The sequence below is a fragment of the Pyrgilauda ruficollis genome, unplaced genomic scaffold (assembly GCF_017590135.1).
Source record: "Pyrgilauda ruficollis isolate IOZ18807 unplaced genomic scaffold, ASM1759013v1 scaffold122, whole genome shotgun sequence".
Taxonomy (NCBI): Eukaryota; Metazoa; Chordata; class Aves; order Passeriformes; family Passeridae; genus Pyrgilauda; species Pyrgilauda ruficollis.
Genome location: NW_024510544.1, coordinates 101,940 through 118,337, shown reverse-complemented (window position 1 = coordinate 118,337; position 16,398 = coordinate 101,940). Strand labels below are relative to the sequence as shown.

Here is a 16,398-nt window from a genome sequence, read left to right as displayed (position 1 = left end):
CCCCGGAGTCCTCCTCCCCCTCAGAGCCACCACCGAGCGGCAGCCAGAGCGGCGCAGCCGGGGGCGCTCCGCCCCGCGCGTCTCTATGGTCACCGCGCTGCGTCTCTATGGCCGGCCGCTGGAGGACCGCGCGGTGACATCAGTGGGGTGGCGCTGTCGCCGTGGGGGGGGGGGAACCAGTTCCGGCAGCGCGGCGGCGCTCTGGGCGGAGCTCTATGGCCGGTGAGCGCTGTGTGAGCGTGCATCTCTATGGTGGGGCGGCGCTCTAGCCCGCGCTCAGTGGTGCGGGCGGGGCGGCGCGGGGCCGAGGCCGCCATGGCCGCCATGGCCGGCGCGGGGCCGGGCCCGGCGGAGGGGCCGTGCGTGCTGTGCTGCGGGGAGCTGGACGTGGTGGCCCTGGGCCGCTGCGAGCACCCCATCTGCTATCGCTGCTCCGTGCGGATGCGGGCGCTCTGCGGTGTCCGGTACTGCGCCGTGTGCCGGGAGGAGCTGCGGCAGGTGAGGCCGGGCCCGGGGCTGGGGGGGCCTGGGCCGGGCAGGGGCGGACGGGGACCGGGCTGGGTGGGACCGGCGGGGACGGACGGCCCGGGTTATCCACCCTCTGCCCCGCTCCCGGGGGTGCCGCCGCCGCCTGGGCGAGTGGGAAACCAAATGTGAAGAAAATGGAGTTGGAGCGAATGTTGATGGTGTGAAGTCAGCAGGGCTCGCTCTGGCAGCAGAGAATGGAGCTCCCTGCTCCAGGAGGCAGCAGCTCTTAGGGGGGATCGTGGAATCGTAAAATCCTGGAGTGGTTTGGATGCAAGGGACCTTAAAGCCCACCCAGTGCCACTCCTGCCATGGCAGGGACACCTTCCACTCTCCCAGGGTGTTCCAAGCCCCTTCCAAGCTCGCCTTGGGCACTGCCAGGGATCCGGGGCAGCCACAGCTTCCCTGGGCATCTACTTCTAGATTTCTGATGTAGCTTTTGCTGTAAGAACTGAAATTCCTTACTGCATTTATGTCTCAGCCTTTCTGGGCTGGGGCTGTTAACTCCAGCTGTTCCCGCAGCAATTGCCAGGCTGGGAATGTGTGCTGGAGGTGGGAGCTGCAGTGCTCCAAGCCCGGGGGGACAGCTGGGAGCCAGGAGGTGCCCAGAGAGGGGTGTGTGGTACAGGTAATTCGGGAGGTGCTGGGTGTTTAGCTCCTCGCTTTCCTGGGAGTTAAGGGAAGACCAAACAGTGGTTTCCCTGCCAGCCTTAGACATTGAGTCACTTGTCACTTGGAGACTCCAGGTCCCCGTGTGATCCCCCAGGAGATGGGGAGGAGCCGAGGGCAGGGCTCCTGGCAGGCATTGGCTGTGGAAGGGGTTGTGCTGCTCGAGGATATTTACTCTGCGAACAGCTGTGGGAGCAAAACACACCAGCAGCGTTTCCTAATGCCGTTCAAACTCCAGAGGCCAGGCTGGGCCAATCCACGTTTCCCTGGCGGCTTGATAAGATGTCCTGTGGCCCTGCTGGCAGCAGGGGACAGTGCCCGGGGGAGGTGCCAGCTGGGGCTGGCACAGGGCTGTGGGCAGCTCCCAGGGCTCGTGCCTGCCTGGAATGCCCATCCCGCTGCTGTTCCCGCAGGTGGTGTTCGGGAGGAAGCTGCCGTCCTTCTCCTCCATAGCCCTGCAGCAGCTGCAGCATGAGAAGAAATACGACATTTATTTCATGGATGCCGAGGTGTACGCGCTGTACAGGTGAGCGCTGGCTCCTCCCTGGAATGTCCCCGAGCACGTGGCGGGGCACGGGACGTGGCAGGAAGCGCTGCTGCGGGAGGGCGGGCTGCTCTGCTTCCCTGGCATTCGGGGAGCTCTGAGTCACCTGCCGTGCAGGTGTTTTTGGCCAGGTGACAGCCCGGAGCAGGGCACTGAGCGCTCAGCAGCTCCTGGGGCTGCGGTGTTGGATTCGCCAACGCAACGCGCAAGCTTTGCTCTCGCAATAAAAGTCATTTTTGGCATCTTTAACAGCAGCAAACTTGCTGAAAACCTTCCCGTTCCTTGCGTGGCTGCTGTGGAAATTGATAAAGACTTAATTACTGTTGTAACTGTAATTACTTCTGTGCTGAATAAGGGCTAACCAAACCAAGGTGTGCCAAGTATTGCACTTGTCTTCAAGTAACACTGTCTTCACACAAAGATCTTAATTCTGAATGGGAGAGAAAAAAGGTGAAGTGAAAAAACCAGTGCAGAATAAAAACGTGGCATTAGCATCATGCTCCACAAATATTTTTCATAACAATCTTAATTGGGAGGATTTGAGGTGATGGAAAGAGGAGTGGAAATGATGCATACAGGCAGTGGAACCTTTGCCTTGGAGAATTGGGCATTATATTCACCCTGTTTTGGGCTGAGAATGTAACTTTGGGACATTTACAGTTTTACATGGCTTGATATTCATGGGAATGAGGGAGTAGGAGTTCTCCCAGTGAGACCAGTGCTCAGCTCTTCCTGTGAGCCATTGTGTGGTGGGGTTTTCTCCCTCCTTTCCTAATACAATTCCTTAATTTCAATTTATATCTCTCCCCACTGTATTCCTCAGTTTCTGACAGTGGGAAGTGTACTGGAATTGGATGTGAATGTTGCAGGAATCTCTTGCAGGGAAAGGGTTTGTTTCAGTTTGCTCAGTTTTGCAGTGGCACTGTGGTTCCTACTCCATGGCTCAGCTCTTCTCCAGCAGTTGGAACCTCGGTGTAGTTTGGTTCCATCCTGTTCCTGCCATCCAGCAGCATTCTTGCAATAAGCAATTCTTGCAATAAGCAGGTCACAACCCTCACTGCAGATTGCAGGGGCAGCCTTAAAGCTGGAGCCTTCTGCCAGGGATGGAACATTTGTGTTTTGCTGAAGGTGTCGGGGTGCTGAGATGGAGTTGGGTCATTTTTGGGAATCTCTCTCAAGCCCACCCAGTGCCACTCCTGCCATGGCAGGGACACCTTCCACTCTCCCAGGGTGTTCCAAGCCCCTTCCAAGCTCGCCTTGGGCACTGCCAGGGATCCGGGGCAGCCACAGCTTCCCTGGGCATCTACTTCTAGATTTCTGATGTAGCTTTTGCTGTAAGAACTGAAATTCCTTACTGCATTTATGTCTCAGCCTTTCTGGGCTGGGGCTGTTAACTCCAGCTGTTCCCGCAGCAATTGCCAGGCTGGGAATGTGTGCTGGAGGTGGGAGCTGCAGTGCTCCAAGCCCGGGGGGACAGCTGGGAGCCAGGAGGTGCCCAGAGAGGGGTGTGTGGTACAGGTAATTCGGGAGGTGCTGGGTGTTTAGCTCCTCGCTTTCCTGGGAGTTAAGGGAAGACCAAACAGTGGTTTCCCTGCCAGCCTTAGACATTGAGTCACTTGTCACTTGGAGACTCCAGGTCCCCGTGTGATCCCCCAGGAGATGGGGAGGAGCCGAGGGCAGGGCTCCTGGCAGGCATTGGCTGTGGAAGGGGTTGTGCTGCTCGAGGATATTTACTCTGGGAACAGCTGTGGGAGCAAAACACACCAGCAGCGTTTCCTAATGCCGTTCAAACTCCAGAGGCCAGGCTGGGCCAATCCACGTTTCCCTGGCGGCTTGATAAGATGTCCTGTGGCCCTGCTGGCAGCAGGGGACAGTGCCCGGGGGAGGTGCCAGCTGGGGCTGGCACAGGGCTGTGGGCAGCTCCCAGGGCTCGTGCCTGCCTGGAATGCCCATCCCGCTGCTGTTCCCGCAGGTGGTGTTCGGGAGGAAGCTGCCGTCCTTCTCCTCCATAGCCCTGCAGCAGCTGCAGCATGAGAAGAAATACGACATTTATTTCATGGATGCCGAGGTGTACGCGCTGTACAGGTGAGCGCTGGCTCCTCCCTGGAATGTCCCCGAGCACGTGGCGGGGCACGGGACGTGGCAGGAAGCGCTGCTGCGGGAGGGCGGGCTGCTCTGCTTCCCTGGCATTCGGGGAGCTCTGAGTCACCTGCCGTGCAGGTGTTTTTGGCCAGGTGACAGCCCGGAGCAGGGCACTGAGCGCTCAGCAGCTCCTGGGGCTGCGGTGTTGGATTCGCCAACGCAACGCGCAAGCTTTGCTCTCGCAATAAAAGTCATTTTTGGCATCTTTAACAGCAGCAAACTTGCTGAAAACCTTCCCGTTCCTTGCGTGGCTGCTGTGGAAATTGATAAAGACTTAATTACTGTTGTAACTGTAATTACTTCTGTGCTGAATAAGGGCTAACCAAACCAAGGTGTGCCAAGTATTGCACTTGTCTTGAAGTAACACTGTCTTCACACAAAGATCTTAATTCTGAATGGGAGAGAAAAAAGGTGAAGTGAAAAAACCAGTGCAGAATAAAAACGTGGCATTAGCATCATGCTCCACAAATATTTTTCATAACAATCTTAATTGGGAGGATTTGAGGTGATGGAAAGAGGAGTGGAAATGATGCATACAGGCAGTGGAACCTTTGCCTTGGAGAATTGGGCATTATATTCACCCTGTTTTGGGCTGAGAATGTAACTTTGGGACATTTACAGTTTTACATGGCTTGATATTCATGGGAATGAGGGAGTAGGAGTTCTCCCAGTGAGACCAGTGCTCAGCTCTTCCTGGGAGCCATTGTGTGGTGGGGTTTTGGGTGGGGTTTTCTCCCTCCTTTCCTAATACAATTCCTTAATTTCAATTTATATCTCTCCCCACTGTATTCCTCAGTTTCTGACAGTGGGAAGTGTACTGGAATTGGATGTGAATGTTGCAGGAATCTCTTGCAGGGAAAGGGTTTGTTTCAGTTTGCTCAGTTTTGCAGTGGCACTGTGGTTCCTACTCCATGGCTCAGCTCTTCTCCAGCAGTTGGAACCTCGGTGTAGTTTGGTTCCATCCTGTTCCTGCCATCCAGCAGCATTCTTGCAATAAGCAATTCTTGCAATAAGCAGGTCACAACCCTCACTGCAGATTGCAGGGGCAGCCTTAAAGCTGGAGCCTTCTGCCAGGGATGGAACATTTGTGTTTTGCTGAAGGTGTCGGGGTGCTGAGATGGAGTTGGGTCATTTTTTGGGAATCTCTCTCATCCCTCAGGAAGCTGCTGCAGCATGAATGCTCCTTGTGCCCGGATGCAAAGCCCTTCAACACCTTTGCAGACCTGGAACAGCACATGAGGAAGCAGCACGAGCTCTTCTGCTGCAAACTCTGTGTTAAACACCTAAAGGTGAGCAGGGCCTCTGCTTGGATGTGTGGGAAGGAGGGAGTTTCCCTCCATGACCTCCAGGAGATCCTGGGAAGGTGGGAAGGCAGAACAGCAAGGATGTATTTAAGTTCCCTCTTCCTGCAGTGAGGCCAGTTGCTTTATTTTAAGCCTTTCTCCTTCCATAAACTGATTAATGAAGAGGACCTGGAGGTTCTCCAGGTTTTAAATTAAACCCCACGGTGCTGGTGCCACGGTTGGTTTGTGCCAGGTGAACTGGAGTTTGTGCCAAAAGGGATGGGATCCAGGAGTGAGCAGGTTGACCTAAATGAACCCTAATAAGTTTGGGAACTGAGCTGAGTCTTTCCTGTGGTCTTGGAATTCCTGGAGCTGATTGAAGGGAAGTGGGAAAGGAGGGCAGGACCTCCTTTGGTTTCTGGTGTCCTTTGAGCTCTGGTGAGGTGCTTCATGCTCAGGGTACATAGCCAGCACTGAGGGAACTTGATTGCCATTTTCTCTCACAAACAATATTAAAACTGTTGCTTTTTAATTTCAGAATACTGTAGAGATTTTTATTTCAAAGAAAAAAATCCCATGTTACTCATACCCACTGAAAAGAAACTCTTAAACTTGTGGCAGCTTCAGTCCATCAGCCTTGGCAAAGCCAAACAAACCTTCTCCCAGAGCAATTTCCCAGTCATTATCTAGGCCAGAAATAAAGGATATTCTGTTCTCAAGGCTGGGTTGATCTTTTTGGCATCTCCAGGACCCTTCCTACCAAAACAGCTCACGAGGTAGTGGGGACAGAGGGCTGGCTTGTGATACACAGGTTGTTCACTGAAGTAGATCCTCTGTGTGCAGCTGTTTGGGGTGGTTACTGTGAGAGGAAGGTAAAACAGCTCCCTTGGGGTTTCTAAATTTGAGAATGCAAAATACTGTTTGTTGATAAATACATAGTTAGGCTTTTTCCATTCCAGAGATTATAATTTAAACTCATTACAGCATAAAAAGATTCCAAAGGGAAAAAAGTGAATTAAATTCATTCCCAGTGTTCAGAGAAATGCAAGTTAGATTTGATTTGAATCCATCAATTGAATTTTACTTCCTGTCCACCAAAAATTTTAGGTGTTGGTAGTCAAACTGCGTCTTTTTGAAGCAAATCTTCCACCCCTGCAGATGGAGAAGTTGGACACAGCCTGGCTTGTTGTGTTTGGCTCTGTGTCTGTAGGAAACGGTGCAAATCTATAAATGCCAATGTATTAACACAATACCTGCCCTCCAGATCTTCACCTACGAGAGGAAATGGTATTCCAGGAAGGACCTGGCCCGGCACAGGATCCATGGGGACCCTGATGACACCTCCCACCGGGGCCACCCCCTCTGCAAGTTCTGCGACGAGCGCTACCTGGACAACGACGAGCTGCTGAAGCACCTGCGCAGGGATCACTACTTCTGCCACTTCTGTGACTCTGAGGGGGCTCAGGAGTACTACAGGCAAGCAATTATTATTGATAGGAGTCCTTTTCTGGCTTAAATTTCCTTTTTCTGGCTTAAATTTTGAAGTGAAGTTCTTTAGGTGCCCTTTGAATTTAGGGGGTAAGTAGTGTTTGAAAGCAGAGTGGAGGAGTGGCAGCAGGTTAGCTGAAATGCCTTAAATAAATAGCAAAAATATTCACGTTGAGTCTAGTTCATGCTTTAAAATTTTCTTCATTCAATAAATTTAATTTTGCAGGCTGACAGCAACTGTCTGGTGTGCTACCTCTAATGGGGGACAGGATGAGAGGAAGTGTTCTTAAGTTGCATCAGGGGAGGTTTAGACTGGATATTGGGAAAAACTCCTTCATGGAAAGGGATGTCAGGCACTGGAAGAGGTTAGCCAGGGAAATGGTGGAGTGACTATCCTTGGAAGTGTTTAAAACCTTGAGGATGTGACACCTGGGGCCACAACTTAGTGGTGAACATAGTGGTGGTGCTGGCTGATGGTCTTAAAGGTCTTTTCCAGCCTTAATTCCGTGATTCCTTGATCCTGCTGCTTCAAGGTTTGTGTGCAAGGGGAATAGAGGTAACTTTTTTTGTTGTGTGCACAGTTGGATGTGCTGAGCATCAGTGGGTTTGGTTTAACACCTGGATCATGTGTTTGCTGTACAGGATCAGCTGGAAAACTCTCCAGGGAATAAGGACAAACCAACCACCAGGGTTTGTCCTCACTGAAGCCTGCAAGAGTAGTCATGTGCCATCAGAAGAGCAGCTTGGGAGGGGTCAGCTCTGTTTGGGTTTGGTTTGACATCTGGATGGTGCATCCAGGAGTGTGTTGGCCCTACAGAATCGGTATCAGCTGGAAAACATCCCTGGGATAAGGACAAATGAACCACCAGGGCTTGTCCTCACCTCCTGTGTGCCTGAGCTGTGAGGAGAACTGCTGACACTTTATGTGAAGTCCAGAGTTCTGTACCAGGGCAGTCCAGAATCTGGAAAACAGGAAAGCTCAAACTTAAGGCGTGACCCTTGTAGGAGTGTCTGTGTCAGAGAGTGTGAAGGGTCAGCTCTGTGTTTTCCCTTCCCAGTGACTACGAATACCTGCGGGAGCACTTCAGGGAGAAGCACTTCCTGTGCGAGGAGGGCCGCTGCAGCTCGGAGCAGTTCACGCACGCCTTCCGCACCGAGATCGACTACAAGGCCCACAAGAGCGCCTGCCACAGCAAGAGCCGCGCCGAGGCGCGCCAGAACCGCCACATCGACCTGCAGTTCACCTACACCCCCCGGCACCCGCGCAGGAACGACGGTCAGCTGGGCACGGGGGGCTCCGGGCAGGGACGGGCACCCCGCCAGGGGGGGGAGGCACAGCCGCGGCTGCTCCGTCCCTGGAAGCGCCCAGGGTGGACAGGAGCAGCCTGGCCTGGTGGAAAGTGTTCATGTCCTCCCTGGAAGCGCCCAGGTTGGGAGAGGGTTTGGAGCAGCCTGGTCTGGTGGAAAGTGTTCATGTCCTCCCTGGAAGCGCCCAGGTTGGACAGGGCTTGGAGCAGCCTCCTCTGGTGGAAGGTGTCCATGTCCTCCCTGAAAGTGCCCACAGTGGGACAGGGCTTGGAGCAGCCTGCTCTGGTGGAAGGTGTCCTTGTTCTCCCTGGAAGCGCCCAGGTTGGAGAGGGTTTGGAGCAGCCTGCTCTAGTGGAAGGTGTCCTTGTCCTCCCTGAAAGCGCCCAGGTTGGACAGAGCTCAGAGCAGCCTGCTCTGCTGGAAGGTGTCCTTGTCCTCCCTGGAAGTGCCCAGGCTGGACAGAGCTCAGAGCAGCCTGCTCTGCTGGAAGGTGTCCTTGTCCTCCCTGAAAGTGCCCAGGTTGGACATAGCTCAGAGCAGCCTCCTCTGGTGGAAGGTGTCCTTGTCCTCCCTGAAAGCGCCCAGGTTGGACAGAGCTCAGAGCAGCCTGCTCTGCTGGAAGGTGTCCCTGCTCAGGAACAAGGTGTTCTTTAAGGTCCTCCCACCACCCAAACCATTCTATGGCTCTTGTTCTCTAAGAGTTTTCAAGAACACCTGGTGATATTTCATAGCCATGAAGAAATTCTTCCCAAAGAAGGTAGACAAGTCCTGGAACAGCACCAAGAGCTTGTAGACTGAGAAGGCCTCTCCAACCTGAGGGGTTGCAGAGTTTGAGAAGGCCTCTCCAACCTGAGGGGTTGCAGAGTTTGAGAAGGCCTCTCCAACCTGAGGGGTTGCAGAGATTGAGAAGGCCTCTCCAACCTGAGGGGTTGCAGAGGTTGAGGATAACCAGAACTTGCCCAGACAAAGCCCTCTGATGTAGTTTTAGAGCTGGCCTTTCTTTGAGTAAAGGGCTGGAGCAGGTGATATCCAGACATCCCTTCCTGCCTGAGTTGTTGTAGGATTTTTTCCTTGTGTGTGGGTGTAATGAGGACAGGTAATTTTAGGAGAACTGCTGACTTGGTCATCAGAAAGAAATGAAGATAATTTATTTGTACCAGTATATTTTTGCGTTTTTCAGGCACAGTGTGATGCCCACACTAGAGAAATAACTGAGAGTGATCATCCCTCCCCTCTGTTTTAGGTGTTGTAGGTGGAGATGACTACGAGGAGGTTGACAGGTTCAACAGGCAAGGGAGGGCAGGCAGGTTGAGCAGCCGAGGGAACCAGCAGAACAGGAGAGGCAGCTGGAGGTACAAGAGGTGAGTAGCACAACCTTGTGTGGAATTTTACTCCCATTTAGTCATGGCTTTTACTTGTCAATTCACAATATTTTGGAGGATTAGGAGGAAGGAAGTGATACAAAATTTGGAGGCCTCCATGGTGAATCCTTAGCTGAGAGCTTCCCATCCAAGCCTGTGTCCTGGCTACATGGTTGGTCATCATGGAGTTATTTTGTGTGAGGTTTCAGCTCAGGAAACAAACAATGTAACCCTTAACTTGTGGTTTTAAATAAACTCAGAACCCTGAGTTAATTCCAGCAGCTGTTTTTATGCAAACTTCTCTAAATAGGATTGTCTGAAGTAGGTGACAAGTCTGTGCAGGTTTAACGGAGTTTTTGGTCTGGGTAGTCGTGAAATTCCTGTTCTAAGGACCATGCTTTTCATTGAACTGACAGTTCTCTGTGTGGCCAGACTGAGTGCTTTGGAAAAGGAAGAGGGTTAAGTACTGAAATGAAACTTTGCATTTCTGTGTCTCTTCATCCACACCAGACCCGAGTGCTTTTTACATCCTGCACATTTGATTTTCTTCTTTTTCTCACTGGATGGGCAGCTGGTTCATTACTGGTGATTCCAGTGGGGAAAAAAGTCCATCCCAAAACACTCCTCTGTTGGTGTCACACGTGGATGGTGCATATGTTGAGAGTTCATGCCCAGCCATGCCTCAAAGAGTTCCTGTGGCCTCCAAGAATGATTCCATACATTTGGAAATGAACGGGAGACAGGTGCCCCCTGTGTCCATGGTACTGTCTCTCCCAGTTCAGCCCGGTTTCTTCTGGCCTGCATTGTTATTCCCACACATGGAACTTGGAAATGCAGGGGGGAAATGTTGCCTGACTGGGGTGGATTGGAGTGGTGGGGCTGGTTTGGGCTTCTCAGCAGGTGGCAGCACGAGATCAGGGATGTCACCGGAGCTGGCACCGCAGAGGTGACACTGCAGCGAGGTCCTTGCTGTTTGACCAAGGGAGTCTGCCCTGTCCTGCAGGGAAGAAGAAGACAGGGATGTTGCAGCAGCAGTCAGAGCATCTGTGGCAGCCAAACGGCAGGAAGAGAAGAAGAGAGTGGAGGACAAAGAGGAAGGCAGCAGCAGCAGGGGGAGAAAGGAGGATTTGAGGGATCTCGATGTGCTCGGCTCCAAACGTGTGCCAAAGTCTTCAAACGATGTCCCAGGTGAGTGTTGGACAGGTCCTGCAGCTGCAAGGCATCTCCGTGTCTGGAAGGTTCCCTCAGAAAGTTCTGCCTTACCCATGTTTTAGTCATTTAAAGTATCATGAATTTCCTGAATGCCACAACATAATGGGCAACACAGTTAATTGAAGGAAATAGTGATGCATGGATTGCAATTGTTCTTCTGGAATGTCACTTAATTACATCATCAGCTGCTGAAAATAGGCCTTGGTAGTGCTGCTATCATGGCCATTGATAGCCCCTGCTCTGGAATGAATGGGTTTGGGTTGAAAACCATGTCTTTGCTCTTTCTGTCCCTGTTCCAAAAGAAGCAGCTGCTAACGGAGTGCTCAGCCAGGACGACTTTCCAGCAATCGGCTCTGCAGCAGGACCTCTCCAAGGGTGAGTCTGCAGGGCTGCAGCAGGGACAAAGCACGTGTAGAAGCTGATTGATGTGTTCTGCATTTCTGGGGAAAATAATTTTCCAGATCATTTGATCCCTCCAGGGCTTCCCCTGCCCCGTCCCCTCCTGCCTGGAGCGGTTTCTGTGCTGCTCACCAGCATGAGCAGCATCAGGCATTGCTTCAGCTCCTGGCTTGATCTTACAATCATGGAATAGAATCACAGAACATCCTCAGCTGGAAGGGACCCATGAGGATCATCTGGTCCAACTCCTGTTGTGTCACCCTAAGTGACAGTCTGAAGAGGGGTGGAGAGCTGTGGGTTTGTGCTGTCCCTTGGGGTTCTGCTGCCTCAGTAACTCCAACCCTCTCCCTTCCCCACAGCTCTGCCCAACCACCACTGGTTAAGCTTAAAGAAGAAGATTTCCCAAGCTTGTCCTCCTCTACAGCTCCCACCATGTCATCAGGGATGTCTCTGATGTACACAGCCACTGCCAGGAAAGCAGCCTTCCAGGAGGAGGATTTCCCAGCCCTGGTGTCCAAAGTGAAGCCCACCAATAGGACAGTAACTCACATCACATCTGCATGGAACAATGGTTCCAGTAAAAACGTGGTCAAAGCCATCAGCAGCCCCTGTGTCAACCAGCCAGCCAAAAAACCATCCTTGAACACCTCCAAAGGAAGCAAGAAGAGCAATAAACTCTGTGACTCAGACGACGAGGACGGCAGCGGTGGCCTGACCACCCAGGAGATCCGCAACACCCCGACCATGTTCGACGTGTCGTCCTTGCTGGCAGCTTCTACCTCACAAACTTTTACAAAAGTGGGCAAGAAAAAGAAGATGGGGGTTGAGAAGCAGAGCCTGTCATCCCCACGCCCGCCCCAGGAGCCACCATGTCCCAGGCCAGCCGCAGAGAAGCCCCCGGAGGCAGAGCAGCCCTGCAGGGCGTTCCCTGCCGCTCACGGCCCCGACAGAGCCACGGCCCTCGTCAACGGGCACTCGGAGAAACCATCAGCTGCCTGTGCTGCACCCAAAGAGCCCCCCGGCCTTAAAAAGCCCCCAGTGACTAACAAATGCCCTTTACCTCAGGAAGACTTCCCAGCTCTTGGGAGCTCAGGATCAGCCAGGATGCCCCCGCCACCAGGTGAGCAGGGAATGAAGCTCAGAGTCGTGGAATGGTTTGGGTGGGAGGGATCTTAAAGATCATCTCATTCCACACCCTGCTGTGGGCAGGGGCACTTTCCACTAGACCAGGTTGCTCCAGGCTGGCCTTGGACACTTCCAGGGATGGGGAAGCACTGCTGAGCATGGCCAGCTTTGCTTGGGGAGAGCCCACAGAACACATGGATGTGTTGTGTAAACTCCTCCTAGCTCTCGTGTGGTTCTGCCACCAGCTGCCAGCTTGGGCTCTGGAGGCAGAGGTAGCCTGGGTGTCACAGGGAGGCTGGAATGTCCTCTAGGAATCACCTCTGCCCCACAGCTGGAGGTGTTTGCTCGCTGTGAGTGGCTCGTGGATGTAGAGCTGGTTTTTCCCTGTCCCCAGGGCTGACACATCCATGTGTTGTACTCCAAGATCTGCCTTGGAAGCCGCTGCAGGCAAAGGGAATCTGGCTGTGTTCTGTCCCTGCTGGCACTTGTCACTTCACTTCCTCCTGTGCTGGCAGAGGTTTCCTGCCGTGCTTTTAGCCATGACCTTGTGAAAGCAGGGAGACAGGAACAAACGTGACCTGGAGTGGTTTTCATGGCAGTGGGATTGCGTCGGGAGGCGCCGGCACCGCTGTTTGTGCAGCTCCTGCTGGGAGAGGCCAGGCTGGGCCCGCTGCCTCCTCCCGTGGTTTGTGTTCACTTTAATAATGCAAAAGTGTTTTTCATTGTGACTTGGAGTGGGCTTTCAAAATTATTTTCCATTGAGAAAGTAAATGAATAATTAAAGCACTTTCTCTGTAGAGGAACATCAGCCACTCTCAAGTGCTTCTTGAAGATTTTTTTTTTTTAGGTTACATTGATGTCTGCACTGCAAACTCTTCTTGGTGCTTCTGCAGAGAGTGTCAGGCACTGGTGTGGGTTTTAGCTAGGGGTCTGTGGGTGCTCTAATTCCTGCCCCTTCCCTGCTTCCCTCAGGCTTTAACTCCGTGGTGCTGTTGAAGAACCCTCCTCCGCCTCCGGGCCTGTCGGTGCCTGTCAGCAAACCCCCGCCGGGCTTCGCTGTCATCCCATCCTCCACCATCTCTGAACCCGTCACTACAGCTCTGAAGGAGTGAGTCGAGGGCCTGCCAGGGGCTGTGGGACACCTCACACCTCCCTCGTGTCACAGGGGCTTCAGACAGCACACAGGGGGTGACTCTAAGGGGCCAGCTGGGGGAAGGTTCCCATTGGGAAGTCCCAGGGTGCTGTGGGTTGGATTCAGGAGAATTGCATAAAACAGCCCTGTGTAGTTACAAGTCTGAGGTGCTGCAAACCTGTGCAATGTTTTGGCTGCTCAGACCTTGGTCTGTCCTAGATTTATTTGGGAATCTGCAGCTCCAACATATTCCTGTACTTCCCATTGATTCTGTGGAGTCCCAACAGCAAGGTGCTGAGGCTTGTTCTCCTTGGTGACCTTCACTGCTCTGGTCTTTCCAGGAGCTGCTCTCTGGTTCCTTCTGGGACAGAAAGAGGAGTTTTTGGGAAAAGGGGAGGAGAAACTTTGTGTCAGTTTCATACAGAACGTGCATTATCTGTTGGTTTATTCACAGTGAGGTCTTTGCTCAGGTCTTTTGAGTGCGCCCAGCTCGTCAGGACCATGTTAAACTTGGATTTTAAACATTCTGTTTGTGGAAAGCTGGAATCTGATAGGAAAATCCCATATTTTATTATCCTGACAAGACAGCTGTGTGCTGCTTTTGTGTAGCTGGGTGGAGGAAAGACATGCAGCTTTAAACCAGAACAGCCTTGTGATTTATGTCCCCGGACATCTTTGTGTGACACAAACCAGTGTCAGGGTCACTTCTGGTCTTTTCCAACACAGGACAAAATCCTGTCACGGGTCATACTTGATACCTGAGAACTTCCAGCAGAGGAACATCCAGCTCATACAATCCATTAAAGAATTTCTTCAGAGCGACGAGTCCAAGTTCAATAAATTCAAAACTCATTCTGGGCAGTTCAGGCAGGTGAGTGGCTTCCCAAAGCCTCCCTTTCAGGGAGGCCTGAATTCCAGTGGGATTTTTAATAGATAAATATTCATTTTCCTCTGATTCTTGCCCTTCCCTGTCCCCTGCAGGGGCTGATCTCTGCAGCTCAGTATTACAAAAGCTGCCGGGAACTGCTGGGGGAAAACTTCAAGAAGATTTTCAAGGAGTTGTTGGTGTTGCTGCCAGACACAGCCAAGCAGCAGGAACTGCTCTCTGCTCACAACGACTTCCGGATCAAGGAGAAACAAAGCTCCAACAAACCCAAAAAGAACAAAAAGAATGTTTGGCAGACGGACTCCCCCGCCGACCTCGACTGCTACATCTGCCCCACGTGCAGGCAGGTGCTGACCCAGCAGGACGTGGTGACACACAAAGCTTTGCACATCGAGGATGAGGAGTTCCCCTCGCTGCAGGCAATCAGCAGGATCATCAGTTAGCTCTCCCCAGGGCCACCACCCAGGCTCTGGCTGTGGCTGTGCACTTTGGAACGAGGTTTGGCAGTAGCTGGGGGCTGGTGCCCTTGAGGCAGAGAGGAGCAGGTGACTTGGGAAGCCCTCCTGGGCAAAGGGATCACAGGAATGTGCCAGAGCTCGTCCCCACCCACTGTCTGAGCTCCCAAATCTGGGCTAGGGTTAGGCTGAGCTGCAGGGGGGGCAGGCAGGGCTCCTTCCTCCTGGAACATGCAATAGCTGGGAATCCTTTTGGATCTGCAGAATGACAGGGGACACAATAGGGGAATAAGCTTCTGGTTTGGGGGTTTCTTTCTGGTTTGGGGGTGGGGGAAGTTTATGGATCACTGAAATGAACGGAGGTGGCTTCCCTTATAACATTCTGATTTTTTTTGTGCTATTTCAGTGAAGATCACACTAGTCAGGGGTAAAAAAGGTGCAAGAGAGTGCTGCTCACTGGGGTGTGTGACCAGGAGGGTTGCACACACTGGGCTGCAGAGTTTCCCTTTCTGCAAACAGAGTCAATTCTGCTGCTTGAAGAATTGGGCCGATCTGTGCAAGATTTGAAGTTGCCTCTGACCTTTTCTGTAAAGTTCTTTCAAGAAGCTGATTTTGTAGCCCTGCATGTACAGTAACAGCATTAAAGCTTTACTCTCCGTAAAGCACACGGGAATTTTATTTAATGACTGCCATGTTTCTAATTTCTTGGATGTATTACTGGTGGGAGCTCCCAACAGCATCCTGGGACATTAAATGCTGCTGATTACTGACCATGTTTTCTGCAGTGCCTTTAAGTGCATTTATCTGTTTACAGTAGTCTGACACCTGCACCTCCCTCGGTACCACCGGGCTGGCGTAGCTTTGCTCCTGTTCCTTGGCACCCCCAAATTCCACCTCAGAGGAAGAGGAGGGATCTCTTCCTCCTCTGAAGTGACTCCTCCAGCAGCAGCTCTGAGGTGATGGAGTGCCAGGAGTCCCCCCTGGCTGTAGTTCAGTGTCTTGATTCTCTCCCATCTCCAGGTTTAGTTATTTCTAACGTGTAGGAATAAAGCTGACATTAATTTATGTAATTTGTAGTGATGAAACACAGCTTTTCTAGCATCATCATTTCTATGAAATCGAGCTCAGAGTATTACCCAAGAGCTACTCCTGCCTACAGCCACTCTTCCTTGCCTTACATGTGTTATTTTTGCTTGCTCTCAGGCTGCAAAGTGCTTTGGGTTTCTTTTCTTGAATATTTAAGACTGTTCTGACCACCTGTGCACGTTGGGTTTGGCCCAGAAGGGGCTGGGGAGGGTGACTTGGGTGCACGAGCCCCTGGCAGTCCCTGTTCCTGGCCCCTGAGGGGGCTGGGTGCTGCCACCACTTCCAGTCAGCAACTCTCCCCATCCCATCCCTTCGGTTTGTAAAGTTCAGGGAGCGAAATGTCTTCCCTGCAGGAGCATCTTGTCTTCCCTTGGGTTTCAGTTACTTCTCCATCAGCAGCTCTGAGTGCCCTGGGAGGTGCTGCTGGGAGTTCCCTCGAGCTGCTGCATCTCTGGGGCCTGATGTTGCAGTTTCCTTGTTCCTTGTGCTCACCTGATTCAATAAAGTTATTACCAAATATTTTTTTTTTTCTATTCATTTTTAGCTCTTTATTGAAAATAAGTTGCAGTTGGTTACACAGACACCGAAAATACAGAATCACAGATTGTTCTCTCAAAAGATATTTTTTTATATATATAATATATACAAAATTGTAAACATTTTAAACTTATTTCCATACACAGTCCACTTTATACTACACTGCACAGAGGTTAGTGACAACTGCAACTCCTGGAAGCGTCTGCTCGGACAGAGGTATTGGCAAAGAAACTGAACTCCTCAGGT

General features: G+C 52.1%; 1 protein-coding gene across 2 annotated transcripts; it reads left to right on the top strand.

Annotated features, from left to right (window-relative positions):
• The first annotated feature begins 239 nt into the window (after positions 1 to 239).
• ZNF598 (zinc finger protein 598, E3 ubiquitin ligase) lies at positions 240 to 16,132 on the top strand. 2 transcript variants are annotated; one of them, XM_041490306.1, is made up of 12 exons: positions 240 to 498; positions 1,608 to 1,720; positions 5,040 to 5,169; positions 6,428 to 6,639; positions 7,710 to 7,927; positions 9,203 to 9,320; positions 10,324 to 10,508; positions 10,838 to 10,907; positions 11,291 to 12,051; positions 13,029 to 13,164; positions 13,915 to 14,059; positions 14,170 to 16,132. In XM_041490306.1, the coding sequence occupies exons 1-12, from the start codon at positions 250 to 252 to the stop codon at positions 14,515 to 14,517; spliced, it is 2,685 nt and encodes an 894-aa protein (XP_041346240.1). In that variant the 5' UTR covers positions 240 to 249; the 3' UTR covers positions 14,518 to 16,132. The 2 variants fall into 2 exon arrangements, with proteins under 2 accessions (XP_041346240.1, XP_041346239.1); XM_041490305.1 differs by having other exon boundaries at positions 241 to 498; positions 10,835 to 10,907.
• Positions 16,133 to 16,398: the final 266 nt, after the last annotated feature.

What these genes read in the sequence shown, in the direction of transcription:
- ZNF598 (XM_041490305.1), top strand. Translation starts at nt 250, where the DNA reads ATGGTGGGGCGGCGCTCTAGCCCGCGCTCAGTGGTGCGGGCGGGGCGG. An exon ending in GGGGCTCAGGAGTACTACAG is followed by an intron (nt 6,640 to 7,709) that starts GCAAGCAATTAT and finishes TTCCCTTCCCAG; the next exon opens with TGACTACGAATACCTGCGGG. An exon ending in GTCACTACAGCTCTGAAGGA is followed by an intron (nt 13,165 to 13,914) that starts GTGAGTCGAGGG and finishes TTTCCAACACAG; the next exon opens with GACAAAATCCTGTCACGGGT.